This window comes from Zootoca vivipara, chromosome 9, assembly GCF_963506605.1.
Source record: "Zootoca vivipara chromosome 9, rZooViv1.1, whole genome shotgun sequence".
NCBI classification, from domain to species: domain Eukaryota; kingdom Metazoa; phylum Chordata; class Lepidosauria; order Squamata; family Lacertidae; genus Zootoca; species Zootoca vivipara.
This window is the reverse complement of record NC_083284.1, coordinates 2346253-2360263: the sequence shown is the minus strand read 5'-3', so window position 1 is coordinate 2360263 and position 14011 is coordinate 2346253. Positions and strand designations below refer to the sequence as shown.

The following is a 14011-nucleotide window of genomic DNA, read 5'->3' as shown; positions in this document are numbered from 1 at the left end:
ACACAGAACACACATGCATACTGAGTAGTACCATCAGAGAAATGCTAAGATGCCTGCCACGCTGAAGCAACTTAAGAGAGAGGTAAACTAGAATTTGGCTCAATGTGAAAACCAATTTGGTTGTTACGCTAGATTTCCTAATGCTAAGCTCTGTTGCATCAGGAAATCCCAACCGTTGGCGTCGAGGGGTTATTAATTACTGTGGAGTTCTCAACATAGCTTGATCTCTTCTGTCTTTTTAAATATATTTAGCCCTGACTTGAACACATTTCCCGAAGGATCAGGAGGGGTGCACCCAGCTGCTGTTCCTTCACCAAAGCCTCCTGAGGCCAAGGAAGAACCAAGTTCTGATCAGAAGCCTAGGAATCCAGAAGGGAAGACTGAAGAAGACTCAAGACCCATTGAGAAAGTGGTATGTGAAGTGGCATCAGAACCATCCAAGGCAGAAGGGTCAGGCGAGGATTCTGGAATTGGAGCAACAACCACACCTGCTATGCCAGTTGATTTAGGATTACCTGAAGTAAAATCCGAAGGAGTTCTTCTTACTTTGCCATCCAATTTGGAGAAGGAAGAAAAAATTACAGAAACCTCCAACAATGAATTTCTGGAAAATGCACCCGCAGCTGCTGGGGAAAACAAAAGTGAAGAATTAGCCACTCCTGTTGGTAAACCACTGGAAGAATCACCCAGCATGACTGAAGCGGAGAGCCTAGGAGTAGACTCTGTCACGACCGTGGAAGGAGACGACACAGTTGCTGCCACCTCTGAGACATTTCCAGTGGACTCTGCAGAAGTTGCTGTGGAGGAAATGTCAAATGGTGACGTACAGTCAGATAACAAGCCAGCAACCCAAGAGGCAGATAGCACTGAAGCATCACTCAATGTATCAGAGATACCTACACATCAGGTGATTGGGGGGGTGATAGACAAGGAATCTGGAATCCCCTGTTCCACAGCGGAAGCTAATAAAGTGGTGGAATCTGAGGCAGCGGCGCTGGAAGCTATGGAAGTCACAGAGGAGAAACCTGAATTGCATGTAGTCAAGACGGAGACAACTTTAGAGAAGCAACCTGAAAGGCTGGTATCAAATGATGGACCAACCAAGGAGGAGAAACCTGAAAAGAATACAGACGACAAGAGTCCTGAACAAATTCTACCCAAGGCACAGCCCAGTAAAGGACCGGGACAGGCGGCTGAATCCGTCAGTCTTGCATCAGAATCAGCATCCGGTGTGGAGACTACTTCTGTTAGCATAAGTATGCAAAAGGCTGTGATGTCTGTCCCAAGTGTTTCCAAGACGAGAGCTTCGACTCCGAGAAAAGAAGAGCAGAAGCCTCCTGCGAAGCCGGCAACCAGGAGCTGCACAGTTGCTGAAAAGAAAGTGGTGTCAAAAGAAGCGAGTCAGCAGAGACCTCCGAGCGGCAGGTCAAATCTGACAGATGGCGGCAAGCCTAAGCCCAACGTACGTTCTCTTGTTAAGTTAGGCATTGGGAAGAGTTCATCGCTGCCAGACAAGGACTCCCCAGTGGAAACTAAGGGTAGCTCAAAGCAGACCCCGGAGCAGGAGAGTAGATCATCCAGTGTGAAGCGAGACAGCGGCAGCAATAAGGTGAGAAGGGCTAAAGTGCTGGCTCCTTGTGACTGGCTGGTAACTAACGTTGACGCTTCTTCCAGATCCTGAACCAGTGCAGTGGTAGCCTGGGCCCAGTTCCCTTCCCCTTTCTCTAAGCGGTTGCATTAAGTGGGGCAAACGGGCAGGCGGGCATCCTGCCGTCTCTCTAGACTCATGGCACACACAGCTTGAAAGCGGTTCACTCGGAAGCACTCGGTGGACAGGAACTTCTGGGTAAACCGGAGGGTAGAGCACCAGCTCTTCATGGTGCAGTTCTGAATGGGCGGCAAGTATTGTTCCCTCTTTCTCTTGCTGTCGCTTGTCTCCGTGTCGAATCCTGACGGTTTTGCACATACTGGCTGCTGAGAAGGGATCACTTATTCACGAGGTGGTTGGCGCGCTCAATACCCGGATTTTAAAAACGATTGGCACGGTCTTAACTTTCTTAGCGTGTAATGAATTTCATCCAAGTTTAAAGGGGGAAGTCGTGTATCGGTGAGCTTTGCAATTCTGTTATTTTGATCCTTGTTCCCCTTTTTAAATTTTCTTCAGGTATCTGCTGGGAGAACTACTAGAAGTTCTAAAAGCTGCACAAAACCAAAAGAGGTAAGGAGAGAAACATAGTGAGTGACAGCATTAAAATTACAATAATTTCAAGAAGCAACTGAAATAAGGTCTCTGCAGTGAGTTTTTGAAGGGATATTTTTTCTTACCACTTTTCTGTCAACTAAAAAATGATTATAATGCTCATGGACCGGAGAAAGCGGCTGTGGCTTAGAACTTAAGACTCTAGATTTCCTTAAGGAAGATGGGCACGGTATTATTATTATTATTATTATGAAGAAGAAACAATGTGAGGGTCATTTTTCTGACCTATTCTGACCTTTTTTTTGAACAACGGGTGCAACTGATGGAATTGAACATGGTTCCACTTAAATTTTGGATTTGGATTACTTGGGTTGGATTACAGAAAACCAACCTATGCCGTTGGTGTGATTCGAGAGATGAGAGAGGGAAAGTGTGAGGTGGGGGAGATTGTGGTTTTTTTCTACAAACAAAGCAATTGCTTCATAGCAGTAACAATAATATCTTAGTTTTTTTTTTCTTTTAAAAAAATAAATAAATCATAGAATCATAGAGTTGGAAGAGACCACAAGGGCCATCCAGTCCAACCCCCTGCCAAGAAATGTTACCACATTTCTTCTTCAAAGTTTGGGTTCCTAGGAGCTTTGGTGGGTAAAGGGTAAAAAGTTGCTGCATTTAAATGATATAATTCCCTTCCACAAGATGTAATGACAGTCACCAGCTGGAGGGCCATACCAAGCAGATGAGACACATTCACAGAGGATAAGACGCTCATCTACGGTTGTTCACGACAGCTATGTTCCACCTCTCCCGTCAGGCAGGATGCCTCTGAATACCAGTTGCAGGGAGAGTGTAGCTGTTGCACACATGTCTTGCTTGTGAGCTTCCCCATGGTGCCTGGTTGGCTGCTGTGGGAACAGGATTCTGGGCTGGAGGGGCCTTTGCCTTGATCTAGGGTTTTGTTTTGTTTGTTTATTAAATTTGTATGCCACCCTTCATCTATAGATCTCAGGGCGGTTCGCAACATAAAATTGCAAGATAAAAACCGCAAAATACCTGGTCTGTGTTCTTTAGTCATGCTAAGCCTTTATTTACACCCCCATTTTAGGGCAAAGCCCCTCCAGACAGCAGCTTCCATAAACAGTAGTTAAAGACACAAAACCTGAGTTTGTGTGGCCATGGTAAATTTCTGTTTCTGTGTGCACCTCTTTGATTTTGAACTGTGCTTACTGAGCATCATTGTCACCATACTTTTGCTGATTTCTCTTGCTCGCTAAAGCTGAGGTTTGTTTTTCTTTTGTAGGAAGAAGAGCTTTCTCCATTTAACTTGGATGAGTTTGTGACCATGGATGAAGTTCTAGAGGAAGCAGACTCTCCCGCTCAGCCCAGGAGAAACCCCGTGCGGGGCAAAAGGAAGGATCACGCCAAGAAAAGCCTTCCTTCTGAGCCGAGCGCCAAGAAGAGGAAGGGCAAGAGCTCCGCGCACGTTGATGAGAATGAGCTTTCCTTTGTTACTCTGGATGAGATTGGAGAAGATGAAGGTGGAATGTTGCAGGCAGAGCTTCTGAACATGGAAGCTGAGCCAGATTCCCAGACTTTGGTCACGGTGGACGAAGTGAACGACGAGGAGGAATTGATTGATGAAGTGATCAAAGATCCACAGTCACTTGTTACTTTAGATGAGATATCAGAGCAAGAAGACCCTAAGGATGCCTTCGCTGTAGGGGATAATGAGTCGGATCTTAAAGCAGAGCCCTTAGTCACCGTGGATGAAATTGGAGAAGTGGAAGAGATACCGCTAAGTGAGCCGTCACATTTCAAGGTTGACGAGACCATAAAATCCAGGAAGGGTGAGAAGCAGGTTGTTGAGGATCCTGGAGAGGACCCTGGAGATTTCCTTTCTTCTCAGATCCCAGAAGATCCCAGCACTCTAGTTACCGTGGACGAGATCCACGAGGAAATCGAGGATCAGCATCTGGTGACTTTGGATGAAGTGGCAGAAGATGATGAAGACTTCCTGGCAGACTTCAATCGCTTGAAAGAAGATCTTAACTTTGTTACTGTAGACGAGGTTGGAAGCGAGGATGAGGAAGAGGGGGAAAGGGACTCTCCTCCCCCCGCAGAAGTGAAAGAGTCAGTTGCTGAAAGTATATCGGGAGAAGAGGTTTCCATGGCAGTAGCTGAACCAGAAGAGGATGTGGCCAAGCCAGAAGAAGCTGGAACTCCAGGTGAATCTCTGGCTGAGAAGAGAGAGCAGGCCTCGAAGGAACAACTTGAAAGAACTGAGGCTCAGGCAGAGGAGCCTCAAGAGGAGACCTGCATTTCTGTGGCCACCACAGTTGACAAGCCGGCTGCCTTAATAGAGACAGAGAAGGATGAAGGAAGAGATGAAGAAACAAGCCAGACGCCTGAAGCTGACACCGGGTGTGAGCAGCCAGTGGCAGGTAGGAACGGAGTTAGGTCTTAACAGGGCTCAACCACATGGAAGAGGTGAAAGCCACCTGAGCAAAAGTGTCAGAATTATATATGCAACCTTCTACTTGCAGAACCAATATTGAACCAGGCAGAAATGCCAGATAGCGAGAGCAGTATGAGGGAGGACCAGCAACCTTCTGGTGAGATTTATTTACTTGAGTCTTGCATGTCTCTCCTGCTTTTCCTTCCAGGAGCTCAAGAGGGCAGGCAAACTGCTTCTCTTCCCCATTTTGATCCTATGAGGGAGCTTCAGGCTGAGAGACTGGCCCAAGCTCTCCTAAAGAGCTGCATGGGGATTTGAACCCCCCTCTAGCTTAGAGTCCGACACTCTTGCCACACTGGAGGCTCATGGAAAGACGAGTTCCTGCGTGATATACCTCACAGTTAGGTGTGTTGCAAGAAAGGAACTCTGCTGTTTCTCTTTCCGCTAATCTGCACTCATGCAAACTCTCTTAAGAGTCTCTAGGTGCCACTGAACATAGGCTCCCCTGAGAGAGATGGCCTATTAGAAACATATTGCCAGTTTGGAGTTCCAGGCAGGACCCATGAAATTCATTGCAGCTTAGGCCCTGCATGCCTTAGTCTCTGTGTCCCATTTATAGTCCCTGAAGTTGCCTTGTGCACTCATAGTGTGACAAAGGTTTTAGATATGTTAGTGCTGGGGTGGGGGACCTCCAGCCTGCGGGCCCACAAGGTTTTTGTCCGAAAACATACTTTGCATGGTTCTCTTGTACGATTCTCTGAATGGGTTTGGTTGTCTGGATGCAGAATTTTGAATTTTTTTGTCAAAATGAAAAGAAGGGAAGTCTGCATTTTGAAGACCACAATTTTGCATGAATTAAAAAGATGAAGTTCTTAAACTGCTTATGTTTGGCAATGATTACTAGTCCTTACCAATAATGCAACTCAAACTGTTGTTAGTTCCTCAAGATCTGAGGAAGAGTAACTGAGCTGTCTGACATTTATGCTGAACTAGAGCCGGATAGTCTTGGAGAGGGTGCTGCCGGTAGAGCAGCTGATACGGAAGTTGAAGGAAGCTCTGCGTCCACTGCCAGTGAGGAGAGAGCAGGAGAAAACACACAGGTGCCTTCCTCAGACGCGAGTGTTTCTATGGCAGACAGTCAGGCCGCGGCCACGGCTACAGCAGAACTGGACACAAAATCTGAACCTCAAGACCAGGTTCCCAGTGCAGATTTGAAGGAGGAGAGCTGCAGTGAGGTGACGTCTTCACAGCCTTCCGAGAAGCCTGAAAAAGGTAGGAGCCAGGAAGTAGCTTTTATGTTATTGGTTTGCGTTAGGTGAAAGCTGACAGAACAGCCCAACAGATGCTTGCAGTTGTTTCTATCAGGTAGTCTCTCCAAACCGTTCAGCACCTCAGGCATGGTGCACCTGTGTGGCTAAGAGACGGAGCTATGACTCAGGGAGGCCGTGGCTCACATTTTGGAATCCACCATGAACTCACTAAGGGGCCTTTGGTAAGCCACACCTTTAGCCTTCATCCTCCCAGCCACACTATGGGAACAATAATACTGACTTGTCTTATAAAATTGTAAGCACTGCAACATCATTATCCTCACCATTGCTGTTTTTTGTCATTATAGTACTGCAGTCAGTGCCAGCCAATTTTGAGTGTCTGTATTTGCAAGTGGAGAGCAAATTATTGCTTCAGATGCAGTGAGCAGGCGGTAAAGCTACCAGTTCAAAACCAGCTGTCTAATGGATTGCTTTAAGAGATATTGGCAAAAGTAACCCGCCAGTGCCTCTCTGCTTGTGTTTGCTGAGGTCTTTCACATTCCACCTAGGACCCCCCCCCCCCCCCGTTTGTATTGCTCAGGAGTAGGGAGGCACAATGGAGGTGGGGAAGGCAATGCTCCTTGACTTTCCTAGACCTCACTCCACAAGAGCCTATTACTGCAGCTATGCTTCGATTGGGATAGCCTCGTGCTGGTAGCGTGCTGACCTGCCCTTGAGGAATAGAGCTCATGTAAGAAGTTGCTGCAACGTTACTAATGACTGCGTCTGCACATGCTTCCACAACCCCTATTATGTGGGATCCGCACTGGTTGGCTATATGCTACCAGATCCAGATACGTTCTTTGTATTAATTTGTGAAGCCCTCCATTGCATGGGACTGTATCAACCATCTTGGATCCTGTGGTCAGCAAGGGGTGCTTATCTCATCATCCCACCAGCGAGCTCAGTCAGCTGCGTGGTGATGCAAGAGAGAACATTCTCTGTCGTCCTCCTCCCTGCCTGCCCCCCGGACTGTAGCTCTCTGTTCCTCTGGAGGCATGGAGGGCAGTAACTCTGATGGGTTTCCACCAGCAAGTAAAGCCAATGTTCTCCCAGGCATTTGGAATAATTTAGTGAATGCCTCTTACTTGGTTTTAGTGATTGCTGTTAAGGCTGAAAGAAATGCTGTATCCTCAGCCCTACTGTATACTTCAGATCAGGCACCCCAAACTCAGCCCTCCAGATGTTTTTGGCCTACAACTCCCATCATCCCTAGTTAACAGGACCAGTGGTCAGGGATGATGGGAATTGTAGTCCCAAAACACCTGGAGGGCCGAGTTTGGGGGTGCCTGCTTCAGATGATTCCTGTGTGTTTGTAATATGTTGGAAACTGCCCTCTGTTCCCCATGCATCGTGGAAAGTGGTCTGCAGTTTTGAAAGCGAAGCTAAATGCGAGCCCCAGTGGATCAAAATTTTTAAAAGAGAGATTAGAGCTAGGATTAGGTTGAGGTTATGAAGGCGTTCAGATGAAGCAGGCAGACAAGAAATCTTAACTAGCCAAGCCACGTAGGCATAGTTGAAGACCCTTCTCTGAGCATCTTCACCTGGTGTGGCATCGCTGGTGGCTGTGAGGGGAAAGGGCCTTTTCTGTAACGCCCACCCCTGAGTCAGTGTCAAATAGGGGTGTCCTGACACTGAGGACTCGATTGCTGAAGGCTGTTTCGGGAAGTTTTTAATGTTTGAGGTTTTATTCTGTTTTTAATCTGTTGGGAGCCGCCCATAGTGGCTGGGGAAACCCAGCCGGATGGGTGGGGGTATAAATAATAAATTATTATTATTATTATTATTATTATTATTATTATTACTACTACTACTACTACTACTACTACTACTATTACTACTACTACAGGTGCAGTGGTCTGGTTTGCATGTAACATTAAAACCAGATTCTGACCTAGCTTGAATCTGTAGGCATGCTGGTGCATGGAGCGAGAAACATGGCCGCTTTGCCTCTCCTCTCTTCCTCCTCCTCCTGCTGCTGCTGGTACATTGCCCTACAAAGTGAAAGCTTTGCTTAGTGTTTGCGCAGACCTGGGGGAGACAAATCTAGGTTTGCCTAGTGTTTACCTAATCATGGTTTAGCTCCTGGGAGCCGGGAGGGTGGGTGGGAAGCAAAGCAGCTGCTATATTCCTTCCATGTACCAGAACAGTTTCTTATTCATGCTTCTCTATAGTTTATTTTTATATGTGAGCATGGCGTTGTTACTATACTGCATCTCCTAGGGGGGAAATATGTACACTAATTAAAATGTTGCTTTTATAGATTTGACTGACCCAGAATGCGAGGAACCAGAGTCTAAACGGAGAAAAACAGATTCTTCAGAGAAGTGCAAGGCTCCAAGCCAGTTGAAAGGTAAGATCATGCTACGTTCTAAAATAAAAAGAACTTCAACATTCTTATCACCTGCTTCCTAATTAACTATTTACTAATTCAGTGGTAATTTGTGGCGAATCGTTTGATCTGTCTCCACATTTGGGATGTACCAGAGTTGGGAGTTGGTGTTGCGGTTTAAGCAAATGAAGCAGGTTTTTTGTCTTGGTTTTGCTCTAGTATAGGATGTGTGGTCCTGCATCCACATGTGGTATCCTGTGGAAGTGACCTGAGGACTTCTTTCTGTATTTTGCAGGACAGTATTAACAGTGACATGCATCTTACAGATTGTCACCTGTGATAAAATCAGCAATTTATCCAACTGCTTCCTAAATACCTGTCATGGATATAGAGCCTATCCATCTCTATAAATTTCCTGAAGTGCCCCTATAGCTCTCTAATACATCAGAAGTAGCATAAATCGATTTCAAAAAACTTAACCCAAGTAGCATAAATAACCAGACCTAAATAGCATAATTAACAAAGCAACGTAAATACCAAAAACAGTATAAACAGCTTAAGCCACATACAGAGGTAACATAGCATAAATAAGCAAAGTGTATTTAAAACTATAATTACTTGGCAATGCTAGGTCATCTGAAATTGTGGCTTATAGGTATAGTAGTTATGAAAACTGTCTTAAGCCTCAGTGCTTTCTGAATCATTGTCACAAAAGGGAATAGATAACTTTTTCATTTGTAAAGGGATTCTTCTGGTTGTTGTGGCCTTTTGTGTCATTTTTCCTCTTGCCCTACCTGGGCAAAATAAAAGGATGACTTTGATTTGCGCCTGTTAATGTGTGTGTCCTTTCTCTTTTAAGATTTGGATTTCCTTGTTCCAAAAGCTGGCTTTTTCTGTCAGATCTGTTCCTGTTTCTGTGTGGATGAAGCATCTATGAAAACCCATTGCCAATCTCCGCACCACCAGGAAAATATGGAGGTAGTCCTTGTTTTCTTTTGTGCTTCCTTCTGGTGAATGAAATGTTTATATTGAAAAATGGAAGTCAATTTCTCCTGGAGTGTGACGTCTCAGGCACTAGGAAGGTACTGGGGACTTAAGTAAATCAGATAATTGTGGAATTATGAAGTTGGAAGGGAACACAAGGGTCATCTAGTCCAACCCCCTGCAATGCAGCAATCTTTTCCCAATGTGGGGCTCGAACCCACAGCCCTGAGTTGGGAAAAGAGTTATGCTCTACCAAGTGAACTGCCCCAGGCTTATGCAAAAAACATGCCATGTTTCTGTCCCAGGAGGTCAATCTTATTTATATGTGGTCATTATCTCCAGATTCTCTGTGCATATGCACACATGCATATAAAAGAGTACAACTGACCCTAGCAGCAGTGGGCTATGAGGGGCTCATTAATCTCGGGGCAAACTATACAGTACTTTAATGCCGGTTTTAAATGCATTTTAACTCTTGTTTCCAACAAGTTTACTTTTTAATGTTGCAAGCAGCTTTGAACCCTGCTTTGGGAGCAAAGTGGTATATAGATATGTTAAATAAATAATAAATCTGATTTGGGGGTCTGTGACATTTTAGAAACTAAGTTTGTCATTGGTATGAGCTTTCGTGTGCATGCACACTTCTTCAGATACCAGCACACGAAAGTTCATAACAATGACAAACTTAGTTGCTCTCAAAGGTGCTACTGGAAGGAATTTTTAAATTTTGTTTTGACTATGTCAGACCAACAGAAGCTGGCGATCCTGCCCACTTGCTTCCCAAACTCCTAATGCCCAGATTCCCAAGGCTAGGGTCCTAGAATACCAGTCACGCACATGGGTCCAGTGCCAGTGCAGACATCATTTTGAACTTCCTAGAGCCAGGCTAGTGTTTGGCAGGCTGCCCACCCACCCCCACCCTCGGGGCTTTGCCCCTGTCCTAAATGAACACCCGCAAACCCAGCAACTAGGGGAGTGGAATGTCTCCTGAGCAACAGCAATAAATTCAACAATAAAAGCGCGCCCCTCGAAAACCTGAGGAAGTTCTCAGTTGCCGCAAAAGAGTTTGTTTCTGTGTTTCTCTGCAGAAATTCATGCTCAAGAGCACAGCGGAGGAAAAGAAAAAGGAGGGTGACGGGGAAGCCGAGGAACAGAGCTCAAGGTGATACGAAGACAGGAAGAGCCTCCCCAAACTTCACTTAGGGTCCAGTCAGTTCTGTGTGCCGTGTTCATGTTTCCTTTTGTTCCTTTGACGATTTCCATGTTGCATACATGTTGTATATAGTTTATTCAGTATAGGTGGACTGATCTAAATAGTGCGGTGGCTCTGAGTTGCTCTTTGCAGTGATGCGGGATGGGTTCAAATAAATGTTCCTACTGTGCTGCCGGCACAGATGTACACAGCGCTTGTTTTTTTATCAGCTCAATACTGCCTGTTCTGGTGTGTTGAAAAGCCAGACTTTGTCTTGTTGACAAATGTCTCCTGTCTGAATCCAGAAAATGTAGAGAATCACTGTTGCTCAGGGCTAATGTAGTAGCAGTTTTAGTCTGTTTGTACCACCTTAAAGACCAGCCCATCTTTGGTGACAGGAGCTGCTTGCTGAGTATAGGGACACGATATGACAAAGAAGAGAATCACCGCCTCCGTGGTCTTCTTTGGCGTCATGTTTCCAGTGTCTGAATGGAAGACAAAGTTGCATAAATGCTGTGTTGCCTCTCCCAAAAAAAAGCCTGGCCTCAGAAGGAAATTCCCTAACTCAAGAGTTCGTTCTCATTCTTTAATTTTGAAAAATGTACAGTATGGGTACCCATGGGCACATGGGTAATGTTCAGGACGAAAGTGAATTTAATTTGCAAATGTCTGAATTAAGACTGAGCACCTTGAGGAATTCCTAGGTGGTTTTAATTTTTGTGGTAGATAATAAGACATTAAATTGATTCCATTTTGCTGTATTTTAACTATTGTTGAGTATTCTGAAAGGGGATGAGAGAAACCCATTTTGTGTTGCCAAGTTGCAAATGCTTTTATTTAGAGACTGCAACTTTCTTACCAGAACACTATACTGTATGTGTAATTCTAATTTAGTCTTTGTGCCATCCTGGTAATAAAACACACACACCCCGCAAAAAATACATTTTTTTTGTGTTTCACCAGAAAGGTCGGAATTCCAGTAGTTGAAAGTTAAGTTTGCAGTTCTATCCTCCCTTAGCTGCGAGTTAAGAACATCCTGTTGGATCAAGCCAGTGACCCATCGAGTTCAGCATCCTGCTCTCAGGGTGACTCCCCTGATGACTGTGGGAAGCCAGCAAGCAGGATCTGAACACAGCAGCACTCGGCTCATCTGCAGTTCCCAGCAACTATTCTTCAGAGGCACAGAGCCTCCCATAGTGATCTAGCATTCACTGAACTCAGTGGGACTTACATCTGAGTAGACTGCATAGGATTGTGCTGTTTCTTTGTCCTGAGCAAATAATAATAATAATAATAATAATAATAATAATAATAATAATATATTTATATTCCCCAGCCACATACTTGCTTCCTACCCCCCACCCCCAAATATTCAGAAGCTAGAGGTTCCTTAGCTGGATCTTTGCCATTCTCTGAACATCCTGTCTGATTTGCAGACATGCTCACATGCTCCTCTTTTTCAAACGGGTACATTTAGGCAGCTTGCACATGTTTTGTTTCTGTTTTTTTATTGTATTGCACATACATATAAATCAAAATGCACAAACTTAAAGAGAAGAAGAAGAAGAAGAAGAAGAAGAAGAAGAAGAAGAAGAAGAAGAAGAAGAAGAAGAAGAAGAAGAAGAAGATACAAACACTTATGTAGAGAGACCAAAAAAGAAAAGAATAAAAGCAGAAACTCCAGAAAGGAAGAAAGAAGAAAGAGATATAAATATATGCCTTTCGTAAGTACATTTAAATCTTGAAAAGAAAGAAAAGAAAAAGGAGCATACATAAAACAACATAAATTCATTATTCAATAAAGTCAGACATTTCAAAAAAAGGGGAAAAAACACTTATTATGGACTCCCGCCAACTTCACAACAGTTCATTATTTCTAAGCAGCTTGTACATGTTATGGACCCTCTGGCCAGTTTCAATGGGTATGAAGGCCACTTGCCAGCAGCAGGCAGTGCCAGAAGCAAAAGTGGGTGACCTTTGTCTAGACCCCTTGAGGCATAGCATGGCTTCCCCTGGACAGATGAATACAAAATATTATTTACACACACAAAAATACAGAATTGCCACCAATTTTTCATCTTTTGGGATATAGACTTGGGACAAGCACCAGATTTGGTGCTGTACATCACACACGATAAGAACTTTGGCCCCAGGATGTAGGCTTGTTGCTATTGCTACCCAGCGCCACTTTTGGGGACACCCAGTCTAAAAGCTGAAAAGGGTTGACTTTGTTCTTCTAAAATGTAAGTTGGTGCTGCACTTCATAACCTTATAAAACCTGGAATCGTTCTGCCAGGATCTTCCCAGCATAGCAGCTTCTGAATCCCGTCTTTAGGTTCTGTTTCCACTGTTCAGAAAAGAGTTTTGAGTTTCAGTAACTAGAACAGCAACTCCCATGGCAGATGGGGGGGAAATGTTGAATGTACAGTGGAACCTCGGTTTATGAACACCTCAGTTTACAAATTTTCGGTTTTTGAACGCCGCAGACCGTCTGGAACAGATTAATCCACTTTCCATTACTTTCAATGGGACAGTTCGCTTCAGTTTATGAACAGATTTCTGGAACCAATTGTGTTCATAAACCGAGGTACCACTGTATGCAGAGACACAAAAAATGGGAGCTTGAAGCAACCGAGGGTGGAATACTGACTTTTGCGGGGAGGTGGACTGAAAAGCAGGTGGGAAGGCAAGGGAACAGGCTGCCCTAATTCACATAGACATTAAAAGTGTAGCGGCAGCCTTCTCATTCTCCGAATGGGTCACTTCCTCATCCTCATCGAGATGCTGCATCTAAATGTTCCCAGGGACAGAAAAGGTCGGTGAAAAAACCAAGACATTTTAACGTAGCTGGGATCGAGTGCCACCACAAAATACCTCTAAAAGGTGTGCAGCCTGGGAGTCATTTTGGACTCGCAGCTGTCCTTGGAGGCGCAGGTTCATTCTGTGTCCAGGGCAACTGTCTACCAGCTCCATCTGGTACACTGGAGGAGACCCTACCTGCCCGCAGACTGTCGCGCCAGAGTGGTGCATGCTCTAGTTATCTCCCCCTTGGACTACTGCAATGTGCTGTACGTGGGGCTCCCTTTGAAGGTGACTCGGAAACTACAACTAATCCAGAACGCAGCAGCTAAACTGGCGACAGAGTGGCCGCCGAGAGCATATAACACCGGTCCTGAAAGGACCTACATTGGCTCCCAGGACGTTTCCGAGCACAATTCAAAGTGTTGGTGCTGACCTTTCAAGCCCAGTATACCTGAAGGAGCGTCTCCACCCCCATCGTTCTGCCTGGACACTGAGGTCTAGCGCCGAGGGCCTTCTGGCGGTTCCCTCGCTACGAGAAGCCAAGTTACAGGGAAACAGGCAGAGGGCTTTCTCGGTGGTGGCGCCCACCCTGTGGAACGCCCTCCCATCAGATGTCAAGGAAATAAACAACTATCTGACTTTTAGAAGACATCTGAAGGCAGCCCTGTTTAGGGAAGTTATTACTGTTTGAGGTTCTATTGCGCTTTTAATTCTGTTGGGAGCCACTCAGAGTGGC

The 14011-nt window shown here is 45.1% G+C and overlaps 1 protein-coding gene across 5 annotated transcripts in view; it reads left to right on the top strand.

Annotated features, from left to right (window-relative positions):
* Positions 1-10680, top strand: part of ZNF638 (zinc finger protein 638) — a 56342-nt gene extending 45662 nt beyond the window's left edge. For 4 of the 5 annotated variants that reach the window (XM_035103681.2, XM_035103679.2, XM_060278301.1 and 1 more), the window contains 8 exons: positions 253-1609; positions 2165-2218; positions 3501-4641; positions 4744-4812; positions 5649-5927; positions 8229-8318; positions 9157-9275; positions 10370-10680. In XM_035103681.2, coding sequence (XP_034959572.2) covers positions 253-1609; positions 2165-2218; positions 3501-4641; positions 4744-4812; positions 5649-5927; positions 8229-8318; positions 9157-9275; positions 10370-10447 — 3187 coding nt within the window. In that variant the 3' untranslated portion in view covers positions 10448-10680. The remainder of the gene's footprint in view (positions 1-252; positions 1610-2164; positions 2219-3500; positions 4642-4743; positions 4813-5648; positions 5928-8228; positions 8319-9156; positions 9276-10369) is intronic. The other variant, XM_035103680.2, reaches the window with a different exon arrangement.
* Positions 10681-14011: the final 3331 nt, after the last annotated feature.